A 12,625-nucleotide genomic window follows, 5' to 3' on the forward strand; every position below is an offset into this window, starting at 1 on the left:
TTCAGTCATAAATTTAATTAACACTGATCATCTAAAATGAATAATGTTTAAGCTAATCATTAGACCCAGGAGAAGTGGCCTCATGTGATTACTTGGTGCAGTGTGGACTTTCTCCATATAGATGCAGTCATTTGAGCTTAATCAGACATTAGAACTGATTTCCAACTGCATGAACATTGAAGGCTCGAAGACAAGGACGCTTCTGAACATGTAATGACCCTCTGACCAACGCAAACCAGTGTTGGCCTCTGTGACAGGTCTCAGTCAGATACTGCAATCTGGGAACTGCTCACTCACACCTGACAATGGAAATTTATCTGCTAAATACAGCTACAGACCTTAGATTTCATGGTCTTGTACAACATCTAGGCACAGGCCTGGGTCAGAGCCACAGGGGTTGGTATTATCTCAAGAACTACCTTTCAAAAAGCTAGCTGCAACCCTGATGTCTGGTGAGTTAGCAAATGTATATATTTGGAGGAGTCACACTGCCCTGAAACTCCCAGGAGCCTCTATCAGCTCCACCCTCTGTGACTGAGTCCAGACATTCATTCCCAGGAGTAGCTTCTTAATAAATTGGTTACAGAACAATTACGATTTCCATGCGGAAAGATCTCCAGGTCTTTGTCAAAGAGTGTGTGAAGGGTTGTAAAGAGCTGGAGGATATGCGGGAAGGTAGCATTCCTTAAAGTCCAGGATCCTCAGATATAGAATGTATTTGACTCTGTAAAAGTGAGTGGTATGAAGAAGGAATTTACTCTAAAAGTTTGGATGTTGAGATATCTTTCCTAAGCTTAGAGGAGGAGGATTCTAGAAACTCAGAGTATCAGTAGAGACAGTCGTCAGAAGAAGGTGAACAATCCCAAAGGAAGGAAAGAAGGCAACGCCTCTGTTCCCAGGAGGGCTCACAGAGATGCCGTGCAGTCAGCTCTTCCTCAGATAGCTCCAGCTCTCTCCAGTCTCTTAAAAATAATACTTCTCGCCCTAACCGGTTTGGCTCAGTGGATAGAGTGTCGGCCTGCGGACTGAAGGGTCCCAGGTTCGATTCCGGTCAAGGGCGTGTACCTTGGTTGCGGGCACATCCCCAGTGGGGGGTGTACAGGAGGCAGCTGATCGATGTTTCTCTCTCATCGATGTTTCTAACTCTCTATCCCTCTCCCTTCCTCTCTGTAAAAAATCAATAAAATATATCTTAAAAAAATAAAAAATAACAATAATACTTCTTAATTTTTATTGAGTGACAATGGGACTAACTAGCCGTATTTTGAGGTAAAATAAAGTACCATGGAATTGACACAATACCAAGGTATTGTATGTGAGGAAACCTAACTCTCAGTTTGACATCCATCAGAGAGCACATGTGGGAGAGAGGATCTTAGGGGAAAGGCTTCATGTGAACGTGGTGGTGAGAACTTTGTGTTCACCAGAGAATCCACACAGGAGAGAAACCATACACGTGTGATATCTTTCACAAAAGATTCATTCATGACTCTACATTGCATGGTCATAAGAAGATCCACATGAAAGACAAAACGTACTGTGGTAAAGATTGTGGGAAATGCTTGGGCTGCAAGGGAATCCTCAGTGCTCCCCAAAGAACCTTCTTAGGAACCAAACCATATTAATATCTCCAGGTGAGCTGGGAAGTATAAATATAAGGTGAGCCACAAAGGCAAGCTGCATATATAATTAAAATTTTCTAGTAGCCACATTAAAAAGTAACAAGAGACAGGGGATTTTAATTTTAATAATGTATTTTTTGTTACTCCACATATCATAAATATTATTTCAATATGTAATCAATATAAAACATTATACATGATATTTTACATTCTTTTTATATCTCCTAAGTCTTTTAAATCCAGCGTGTATTTTATACTTACAGTACATCTCAATTTGGATTCATTGCATTATAAATGCTCAGTTGCCAACTATGGCTATTGGCCACTGTATTGGCCAATACAGTTTGAAAACTCTAAATGCCATAAAAGAGTCCATTCAGTCACACCTCACATAATCGAACCAACTAATATCAATTAAGCCCAAGTCCTTGTCCTAGCCCCAAAATAAGGTTAACAGTGATTTGTAACCTACTATTATTTTGGATAGCAAATGACAATTTATTACATGGTAAGCACTTAGGAGAATATGTAGCTTACAATAAATGCGCTGAAGTATTAAAAACCATGACTGAAATATAATCACTTACATAAAAAGGGTAGGGTAATTTGTGACAGCATGGGTACATGGCTGAATCTGGAGGGCATTAAGCTAAGTGAAACAAGCCAGACAAAGAAAGACAAAAAAATATGGTGTCACTTACATGTGGAATCTAAAAAAAATTAAAAAGAAGGTTGAATTCATAGAAACTAAGAGTACATTGGTGGTTGCCAAGGGCTGGGTGGGCGGGTAGACAAAATGGAAAGAGGTTGGCCAAAGGGCACAAATTTCCAGTTTCAAGATGAATAAGTTCCGAGGATCTACCGAACAGCTTGTTGACTATAGCTAACAATGTGGTATTGTATACTTGGAATATGCTAAGAGTAAATCTTAAGCATTCTCACCCTCCCCCCCTTTAAAAAAAAATCAATAAATGATATCAGGACAATTATGTAACTGTATAGTACTTAAATATATTCCAAAAGGATTAACTTAAATGTAAAATCAATAAAAAAACTAGAAATAAGTATTATCACAAATTGAGAGAATGTGGATTGACTGGGAAACTGCAATGAGGGAAGGACCACCACTGCTCCTTTGCTCTCCTCCACCTGCTTCCCCATCTGCCTGTCCCTCGGCTGGGTAGAGGGCACAGCTGGAGGAAGAGGCAAAAGTCGTACTTTATTGACATCACTGCAGTATTGGCTACTGCAGTAAAAAATAAAATAAAAAGTGGCCACGTGAGGTCATGATGCATTAATTAATTTGATTATGGCCATCATTTCACAGTGTACTAGTACAGTACATATATCCCATTGTGCACTTTAAATATATTATAGTTGTATTTGTCAATTTTACTTCAGTAAAGCTAAAGCTGGAAAAAAATCCCATTTCATAATTTAAAAAAGTAATCATAGGTCTTCTTTTTGATATATTATTCTCATACAGGAATAAGGAAAAAGTTAAAGTTCTATTCCCTGCTCCCATTAGCTTTGTTTTAATGGTGCTTATTTGTTCTAATTAGTCTCCTGGCCCACCAGATTCATTTCATGTATCTGGTTATTCATTGTCTGGAATAATAATTCATGGTCTGCTAATATTTATAAATGAAGGGCTTGATTATTCAGTATGGGGAACTGATGTGGTCACTGCCTGCTATTATGTGGGCTAATGTTTGTTTTTTTCCTGATTGGTTTTACCCCAAGTGTGAGTTAGGCTATTGGTAAGTTGGTGGTCTGATTTTTTCGGCTCTACTTCTCCTTTATGGGAGCTGTCTGCTTGTAGGCCTCTTCTTGGCTGTGATGTAGAACGAGCTGGGTGGCAAGTGTTCAATTATTTAAAAGTGGTAGAATTAAGCCCCTCATTAGAATATTTGCTTTATGTCTATAACATTTAACATATTGTAACATTTCTTTATATAGGAATACACATGGCTTGATAAAAGCTATCATGAAATTATTACAAATGCAAGCTGTTAAGGAAGGACAAGCTGGGGAGAAGCATATTCAGGATCTATATTCTATTAGGTAAGCCTTTTTCCCTGTCTTTAAAAAACATATTTTTTATTGTGTGAATTGTGAGCTTATGAACTGGGACATGCTAATCCGTTAAGAACAGTTATTTCAGAGCTTGAGCAAATGTACTTACAGCAGGAGGGTGAACTTCCTCACCATGAAGACGAATAGGCGACTAGCAAGGGGTTATTACCCAGGGCAAGGTCGGTAGTTACGAGCATTGATTTGCGTTTTTTTGTCATCTATAGAATGTAATCTATCGAATTATTTTAAAAAGAAAAACCACACCGCAGCAATGACAGTGAAGTGCATTGGATTTTATGGGGGAGTGTGGACAAAGGATGGCATCAGGCTTATTTGTGAAGGTGCCTTGGAGGTCCTAGAAAGCCATTTCTTGAGAGAGGAACTCCCACTTAGTGAGCAGAGGACCCCGGCGGATGCCATGTAACCAATGTGTATTGTCCAAGGAACTCTGTGTAGTGATGCATCCAGAGTGTGCCTGCTTCTAAAGAATGAGAACATGGGACCATAAACAAGGGGACTGGTTCACGGTGGAAAATGGTTCGCATGGGCTATGGCAATTCAATAGGGCAAGTAAATCAACTGGCTCTGTGACACAGATAATGATTGTGGGGATCTGATGAGAAGGACTGCAGTACGTTTTGAATGGATTTCTCTTGGTTGATTGATCATCCTAGTAGATTTAAACCATCAGTAGGCCTTGCACACTTTCCTCTAAGGCTCACACAATTTTCATTGTATCTTAGCTACTGTCATTCCATTGTATTACTGTCGATCCTTGTATTACAAGGCTGCAGAGCAAAGGTATGGGAGGCTTGGAGTCCTCCTAAATATTGAGTTTTTTGGAAGCAAATGAGGACTGTCTCTGATGTCTAACATCCAGATAGAAACTTAAAAAGATCTCCAACTTAACTATTCAGATATTTAAAACATATTTGTTCCCCCCCCACCCCCCCTAAATCATATAAACATACCCAGATATTTGGGAAGAAAAAAGGAAAGAAAGTAAATCAGATCCTTGTGAATCCTCATTGGCTGGAGCACACAGCACCTGCAGTTTTGAGCATTTGACACCAGCTATCAGAAGCTCTGAGAGTCTCTGAAATGTTGAGTGCTGCCTATTCACGTAGATTTACAGTGCTTTCCTTTTGAGGCTGAGTCAACAGTGTCTCGTTACAATGATCGTTCCTGAAGTTTTAGTGCTATTTACGATGTCTTTTATTTTTTATGAGTACATTGAGAATTTTTTAAAGCCAATTTTTTTAAACAAGGTCAGATTTGCATTTTACATATTTTTTTTCTTAGCATGTTTTTGATGTCTTCAAACATATGGAAAAGTTGGAAGGATGCAGTACAATGAATTAGTAAATTCCTTAACTTGTTTGTTAACTCAGTAATTTGATTTTAAATAGAAGAAGCAAAAATAAAATTATTTGCTCTTTGAAAATACTGTGGAAACGGGGTGGGCAGAGTAAACTTTCCAAATTGATAAGTATGCTTCTCTCTTTTTAACATAGCGCTTCCTCCCGAGGCACAGGTTTTTATTTCAGGTTTGTCCTTTACCCATTACCTTGATCAGAATTGAACCTAAGGAGTAGATGAACAGATCTTAATATTTCTAGATGAGTCATATGAACATCTGTGTTTTTCCTCTGTTTCAAAAGAAGTTCAATCTCTTGGGCCAGAATTTCAGGATAGAAAATGATTTCATTTCATTATTGTTCACTGAGGGTTATTTATTTTAAGATAGGAAAGCTATTGAAGTTTTTCACTTATTTTTTTATATAACAGTTTCATGACACAATTGACCCATTTAAAGCATATAATTCTCATGGTTTTTAATATATTGATAGAAGTATGCAACCATCACCATAATCAATTCTAGGACATCTTCATCAATCCAAAAATGAAGCACTGGCTGGTATGGCTCAGTTGGTTGAGTATCATTTCATGTACCCAAAAGTCGCAGGTTCGATTCCTGATGAAGGCACATGACCAGGTTTCAGGCTCGATCCCCAGTAAGGGGCGTTCAGGAGGCAGCCCATTGATGGTCTCTCTCATCCATGTTTCTCTCTCTCAAATCAATAAAAAAACACATTAAAAAAAAACACCTCACCATTAGCTGTCACTCCATATTTCCCTCCACCCATTTAATTTAATGGCTCTCAACCCTGGTTGCTCTTTAGAACCATCTGGGTGTGGAACCTATCAAAAATCAAATACCCCAAATGAATCAAAATCTCTGCCATACGGCGCAGGCATTTGGAGTTTTAAAAAGGCGCAGGTGGTTCTGATTCACAGTGAGTACAAGATGGTATGCTAGCCACTCCTTACGTGCATTCTGGTCACCTGGGGCCTTGTTGAATGGCAGATTCTTTCCTTAGGGCTAGAGTGGGCTCCAGATTCTTCTATGATAGGCTCCCAGGTGCTGCTGATTCCCCACCCACTATAAGTAGCAGAGCTACGGGCAGCTTCCACAGAACCTCAAGGCTTGTTGGGAGTGCAGGAGCGTGGACTATCTGGACCTGAGTCTGCCTGCTGGTATGATTTTTCAGGTAATGTAGAGGCACCTTGAAGTTTAAGAAGCCCTGGTGTAGGTGATGGTAAAGGGAAATTTTCTATCATGCGGAAGTGGAGTCACTCTCTTTTTTATGCTGATTGTCCTTGCTGTGAGTGTTTGACCTTCAGTCATCTGTAATGTTTCCCGTGTTTACTTATAATTTATATTCTCCGGTAGTTAGTTCTTCTAACTGCAGCCTTGTTTTCATAAGAGAGTAGGTGCGAGGCATGGATAGGGAGCCTGGTTTGAGGAGCTGTAAGGTTTGTTTTTAGATTGGTGGCACATTAAGAGGTCCAGAATCAGTCACCTGAGTTGGCATAATCCAGTAATGTTTATGGAGAGCCCTTATGTGAACGGCTGCTTGGCACTATAAATCAGCAGAGTGTAATCGAGTGACAAGAGCTCTACGTTCCTCCAGCGGGAGTTGTGGATGGCAGAAACGGAGGAGAGGTGAGCCTGAGGAGCACATTCCCCTCGAGAGAGCGGTGATTACCCGAGTCCGGCATGAACTTGCCACGCTGCTTTAGAGCCTCTTTGCCACATGCTGGTTAGCAGTATCACCCAGCCTTGGAGAGGCAACTGATGCTCTGTGTTTGAAAGCATAGAAAGGATATGAGAAGCTCAGAGGTGTTCCCTGCTTATGCTGTAGGATTCATTTAAAATGGAAGTAATATGAAACCATTGGAAGCTTTCTGGGCCTGAAACGAATCTGTTCTTAATGGTATGAAGGACTCTGCTAGTAAACATTTGGGGTTTAAGTATTTCTCACTTCTTTTTGTCTTAAGAGCTAACTTGAGTTGTAGTAAAACCAAGTATGTGGTCATTCGAGTCTGTGCTGAATTGCCCTGGTGATTCTGGTTCACGGTGCGTTCAAGATGGAATGCTAGCCACCCTTTAACATGCATTCTCGTCACCTGGGCCTTGTTGGTTCCTGGGACTCTCCTGGAGGAGCTCTGGAGGGGGCCTTCTCTTGGTTGAACCTGGACATCAGTGGTTCTCAACCTTCTGTGCATAAGAATCATCTAGGGAGCCTGTTAAAAGTACAGCTTCTCAAGACCACTTGCCAGAGATTCTCGTTCATGCAGTAGGTTTGGTGTGAGATTCAGCATCAGTGTGTTTGTCTGGCTGGTCAGTGGTACGGATATAGGTTGCTGTGGATCACACTTGAGAAATACTGCTTGAGCTCCTGGGAGCTTAATGGTGCCACATATGACTGCAAGGAACCCTTTGGGGTAGACTAGGAAGTAGTTCTTGAGGGTTTGTGTCGCCTTGCCTCTGTTTCTTATTTGGGAGGCAAAAAGTCCGTAATGTTCCTAAGCCCCAAGGCCCCAAGTTCATTGTATCATGTCCATTATGGACAATAGAGAGGCCAAGAGCAGAATCAAATACTTTTTCTAAAGGAAAAGCAATCCAGTGAGAGCAAGCCAAGTCACACACCAGTGAGAGAATGTTAAGCGATTTAAATCCCATTGCTCTGTTCAATGAAGTACTGCCGTGGCCCTGACACAGCAGGTTCTTCCCGGTCAGGTGGAGGGTTGCAGGAGCAGGAGGTGAAGAGAGCCCTCAGCACCTTCCTGGAACCACCACTGGCTTTTAGTGTTTACAGTGCAGAAGCAGCTCATCCTCGAGTGTTTGATATGTGTGTCTGGGACATGCCTGCAAACCTGCATTTTAATAAGAGATTTGGATGTACAGGTGGTCTACTGACCATCCTATAGATACCCTAGATCAGCGTGTGTGTAGCTAATAAAATTCATGTTGCCTAAGTGGACCCTTCTTTAGTTGTGTGGCTTAAACAAGTTCACATGGGGGATATTTAAGTAGGATTGCGACCTCCAGTGCCTTTTAGGATGAGGGTAACTGGAAGAACATACAGTACATTTGACTACTGTGGTTACATGAGGAGCATATGCCAAACATAAAATCCTCGGCCCCTGAGTCTCAACCCTGTAGCACATCCGAGCCCTCTGACAGATGCTGGGATCTTCCTGGAATGACCGAGTGTCAGCGTTGGTAATTTTTCAGAGCTTCCCAGGTGGTTTCTGATGCACTGGGAGGGTTGAGAACTGCTGCCCAGTTGTTGCAGTGAGGAAATGGGGGTTCATCTTTGCCAGGCCATCGGATCTTTCAGGATTAATTACATTATATATGAATCTCCTGACTTGTAAATGTTGGGAAACAATTTAGATTTTTAGAAGTACAAGGTAGGCCCGGCCAGTGTTGCTCAGTGGTAGGGTCTCAACCTATGAACCAGGAGGTCAAGGTTCAATTCTTAGGGAACATGCCTGCATTACAGGCTCCATCCCCAGTGTGAAGGTAGCCAGTTAGTGATGCTCTCTCATCATTAATGTTTCTCTCTCCCTTCCTCTCTGAAATCAATAAAAATATTTTTTTAAAAAATACAGGGTAGGCAGACAAAACACATCTGCTCACAGGCAGTAAGTTTGTGACCTCTGGTTTAGGCACTTGACTGTTTTTAAAAATTTTAGAAGCCTTTTCTAGCTGTGAACAATTTTTATACTAATTACTTTTTTAAAAAATCACTTCTAAGACATCCTTTAGTTCAGGCTTATTTTCCTTCTTCCACTTCCGCTTGGGCTGAATTTTGTTGGCTAGCCTGAACTCCACTTTCCTGTAACACGGGTGCATTTAACTAAGCCATTAAGCGCTCATGAATATTGACCAGCAGGGCGTGCAGCAGAGAACTGATATGCAGCCGGTGTTTGGTTGCAAGGAAGAAGAACTAAACTAAATTTTTATTATTTATAAATTATTAGAGGCTCATTTTCTCATTTGCTTTGTAATGTGCTATTTTTCACCCTGAAATTTTATCATGTGCTTCTGCTTTTTATTTTTCCTCTGCATATTCATATTATGGCAGCCTCCTTAAGATCTTGCTTCCCTCAGCTGAAGTGAGGAAATAGCTGTGAATTCATGAGCAGTAACTGCTTGTTCCAGAATTTGTGCATCTTTCGGATGTGCCAGACAGTGGCTGACATGCACAAATACCAAATGTTATTTGTGGAAAGGTTTGGTCTGATCCTCATCAAGCTGTGCTTCTGAAATAAGGGGATATTAAATGTTGTTGGCAGATAGAATGCTCTGAAATGGGTGATTAGGCCAATAGTAATGGATAGTTATACCCTGAGTAAACTAAAGTTATGCACTCGATATGTGTATCTGTTCATCCCTTTGTGCAAGACTGTGTAGTTTATTTAGATGGAGAGTTGATTTTAAGAACTTAAAGATGTGTTTCCTAAAGGCTAAGGTACTTTGTAATTCATATTGATTTTTTTCCACTTATCTCTTAAGGCAAATGCATTTATCCCTTAGGGTGAAAAGAGAAAAACAAGAGAAAGTCCCAAGATAAATACACAAAGCACTAAAACCAATTTGTGATTGTTGATATCAAAACATAGCCCAGTTTAATTCTGATAATAGCTTTTTCTTATTAAACTTTTTTGGCATTTTCTCTTCTATCCATTTGGAAAGACCTCTATCCATTTTGAGTCTGCCATGCAAAGAGCACAGGAAGAGTATTTCAGTTATAGGGAAAAGCATGTGCTTAGATGCTGCTGGGTGGACAGCTGGGTGCACTAGAGGAGTTAACCGGAGGCAGAGTGGCTGGAACTTAGTGTTCAAGGGAGGGAGAGGCCTAGCCAGAGGCTCTGGAGAGGTGGGTGTGGCCTAGAATATAATAAGACCATGGCAAAGACTTTGGGTTTTATTTAGAGAGTAGTGGGGGGTAGGAAGTTGGGGGTGAGAGTAATGGAAATTCACTGAAGATTTTTCTTTTTAGCTTATTATTTTAAAATAATAGTCTGAAGGTCTTGAAAAGTTGCAAGAACAGAGCAAAATACTCATATACCATTTGCCCAGATTCATCAGTTCCTTTTACAATTTGCCACATCTGCTTTATCATTCTTTCTATATAAGTAAATACACACACACACACACACACACACACACACACACACACACGGTGCCTCCCCTTCAACCCCCCCGAACATGCCCTGGCTGGGTGGCTTAGTTGATTGGAGCATCGTCCTGTAGACCAAAACGTGTGGGTTCAATTCCCAGTCAGGGCATATTCCTAGATTGTGCCCCTGGCTGGGGTGCTTACAGGAGGCAACCAATGTTTCTCTCTCACATCAATGCTTCTCTTTCTCTCCCTCTTCCCCCTTCATCTCTCTCTAAAATCTATAAACATATCCTTGGGTGAGGATTAAAGAAAAAACAAACTCAGAATATTTGAGTAGATTGCATATACTGTATTCAATAGTATGTGTTTCCTAAGAACAAAGTTATTATCCTATATTACCAGAGTACAGTTATCAAATTGAGAAAATTTAATGTTGATACAATGCTTCAGAATATCGTCTATATGCCAATTTTGTCCTTTGTCCTTTTATACCCCCTTTTGGATCTAGTGTAGGATCACATGTTGTCTTTAGTTGTCATATCTTTTTAGCTGTTTTTTTAAAACTCTCCATCTGAGGATATGTTTATTGATTTTACTTTTTTTTTTTAGGGAGGGGCCATGTGAGAGGGGGGATGCAATGGGGGGAGGGGCGCAATAGGGGAAGGGAGGGGAAGATCTGTGGGAGAGGGGGGGAGATGGAGATGTGATGTGATGTGAGAGAGGGACATTGACCCATTGCCTGCTGCATGCATTCCAGGGATCAAACCTGCAACCTAGGTATATTCCCTGACCAGGAATCGAATGACCTTTCAACAAATTGCACCACCCTCCAGGTCTCTATTTAATCTTTTAAAATCTAGAACTATTTCTCATCCTCTTTTGTGACATTGACAATTTTGAATACCATAAAAGTGATGCTTCTCAGGATATTACATCTGCAGGCACCGAGGTCCTCACTGGTTAAACAACAGTGAGATTTTCCCTAGAAAATCTCGCTTTCACTGGTGATTTTAATTTTGATTACCCATTCAAGGTGGTATCTGGTTCCTCTATTGTATAGTTACCTTTCTCCTCTTGTCACTAATAACTAATCTGTGAGGCACTTTGAGACCATGCAAATATCCTGGTTCTCATTAAGCTCACAAGCCCCCACACCAATCTTCTCTGTGATGATTTCAGTATGATGATTTCCCAACTCCACCAGTCCCTTCACACTTAATGGTGACAGTGGAGATAGAGATAAATTTTAGGAGTAGAAATGATAGGGATCTCGGGCGGGAGCCAGTGTGAATATCTAGAATTTGTATATTTTTAAAAAGTTCCAAGGGATTCTGATGTAGAATTAGGCTTGGGAATCACTGGACAAATCATTCATATACCAGTTAATGCCATGATATTTTATAATTACACTAGAGGCCCTGTGCGTGAAATCCCGAGGGACCCCAGGCCCGCCGGGCTGCGAGACCCATCTATGTACCTCCTGGTGATCAGTCGTTTGGTCGTTAGGGCCACTGGCCTTTTATAATATAAAGTAGAAAAACACCCTTAACTTTCTTTCCTTCCACATCTTCATCTTTAAAATGAACATAATTAAGCTCTCAACACGGATATTGAGGTAATAAATGAGACTCTGATTTGAATTTATTTACTTTATAAGGGAAATCCAAGTTATGATTATGTATACTTCACATGGTGCATATGACTTTTTTTTTAAATCAAGAAGTTAACTAAATTTAAAACAGTATGTGTCTAAGTTAGAAATATTCTCTAATGTCTTTTTTTATTGAGATATAATTTAATATACCATAAAAGCCATCCTTTTAAAGTGTTCAGTTGAGTGGTTTTTATTATGTCCACAAAGTTGTTTAACTATTATTGCTATCTGATTCCAGAATATTTTCACCCTCCCCCCAAAGAAGCACCATGCCCATTAGCAGTCAGTTATTCCCAATATTGCATATGCCCAGCCCCTAGAAAACATTACTTTTATCTGTGGGTTTATCTGTGGGTTTGTGTGTTCTGGACCTTTCATATCAATAGAATCATATAATATGTGGCCTTTAATGACTGGCTTCTTCCACTTAGCATAATCTTCAAGGGTTATCTGTGTTGTAGCATGATTAGTACTTCATTCTTTTTTATGGCTAAATAATATTACATTGCACGAACTACCACATTTTATTTATTCTGTAATATTTTTGCATGTCTACCAATGAATTTTTAGTGTTTTGCCTTTTACATTTATTTCTGAAGGCAAACTACTTTTTATAAGTTACTGAAAAGAAACCTCTTCGTCTTTAAGAATAGTTATTGTTTTTCATTTCTATGCAGATTTCCTTATTACTTTTACTATCTTACTGAGGTTGCTTAGAGTCTTGCAGCTCTAAAATATCGACTATCACAGTGGTTCTCAACCTTGGCTGCACATTAGAATCACCTGGGAATCTT

The 12,625-nt window shown here is 40.1% G+C and overlaps 1 protein-coding gene across 2 annotated transcripts in view; it reads left to right on the top strand.

Annotated features, from left to right (window-relative positions):
• The window catches only part of FOCAD (focadhesin), a 274,973-nt gene that overhangs the window by 51,605 nt on the left and 210,743 nt on the right, over nt 1-12,625 (top strand). For both annotated transcript variants that reach the window (XM_036331270.1, XM_036331271.1), the window contains one exon: nt 3,582-3,686. In XM_036331270.1, the coding sequence (XP_036187163.1) occupies nt 3,582-3,686 (105 nt within the window). The remainder of the gene's footprint in view (nt 1-3,581; nt 3,687-12,625) is intronic.

The sequence above is a fragment of the Myotis myotis genome, unplaced genomic scaffold (genome assembly GCF_014108235.1).
Source record: "Myotis myotis isolate mMyoMyo1 unplaced genomic scaffold, mMyoMyo1.p scaffold_m19_p_12, whole genome shotgun sequence".
In the NCBI taxonomy this organism is placed as follows: domain Eukaryota; kingdom Metazoa; phylum Chordata; class Mammalia; order Chiroptera; family Vespertilionidae; genus Myotis; species Myotis myotis.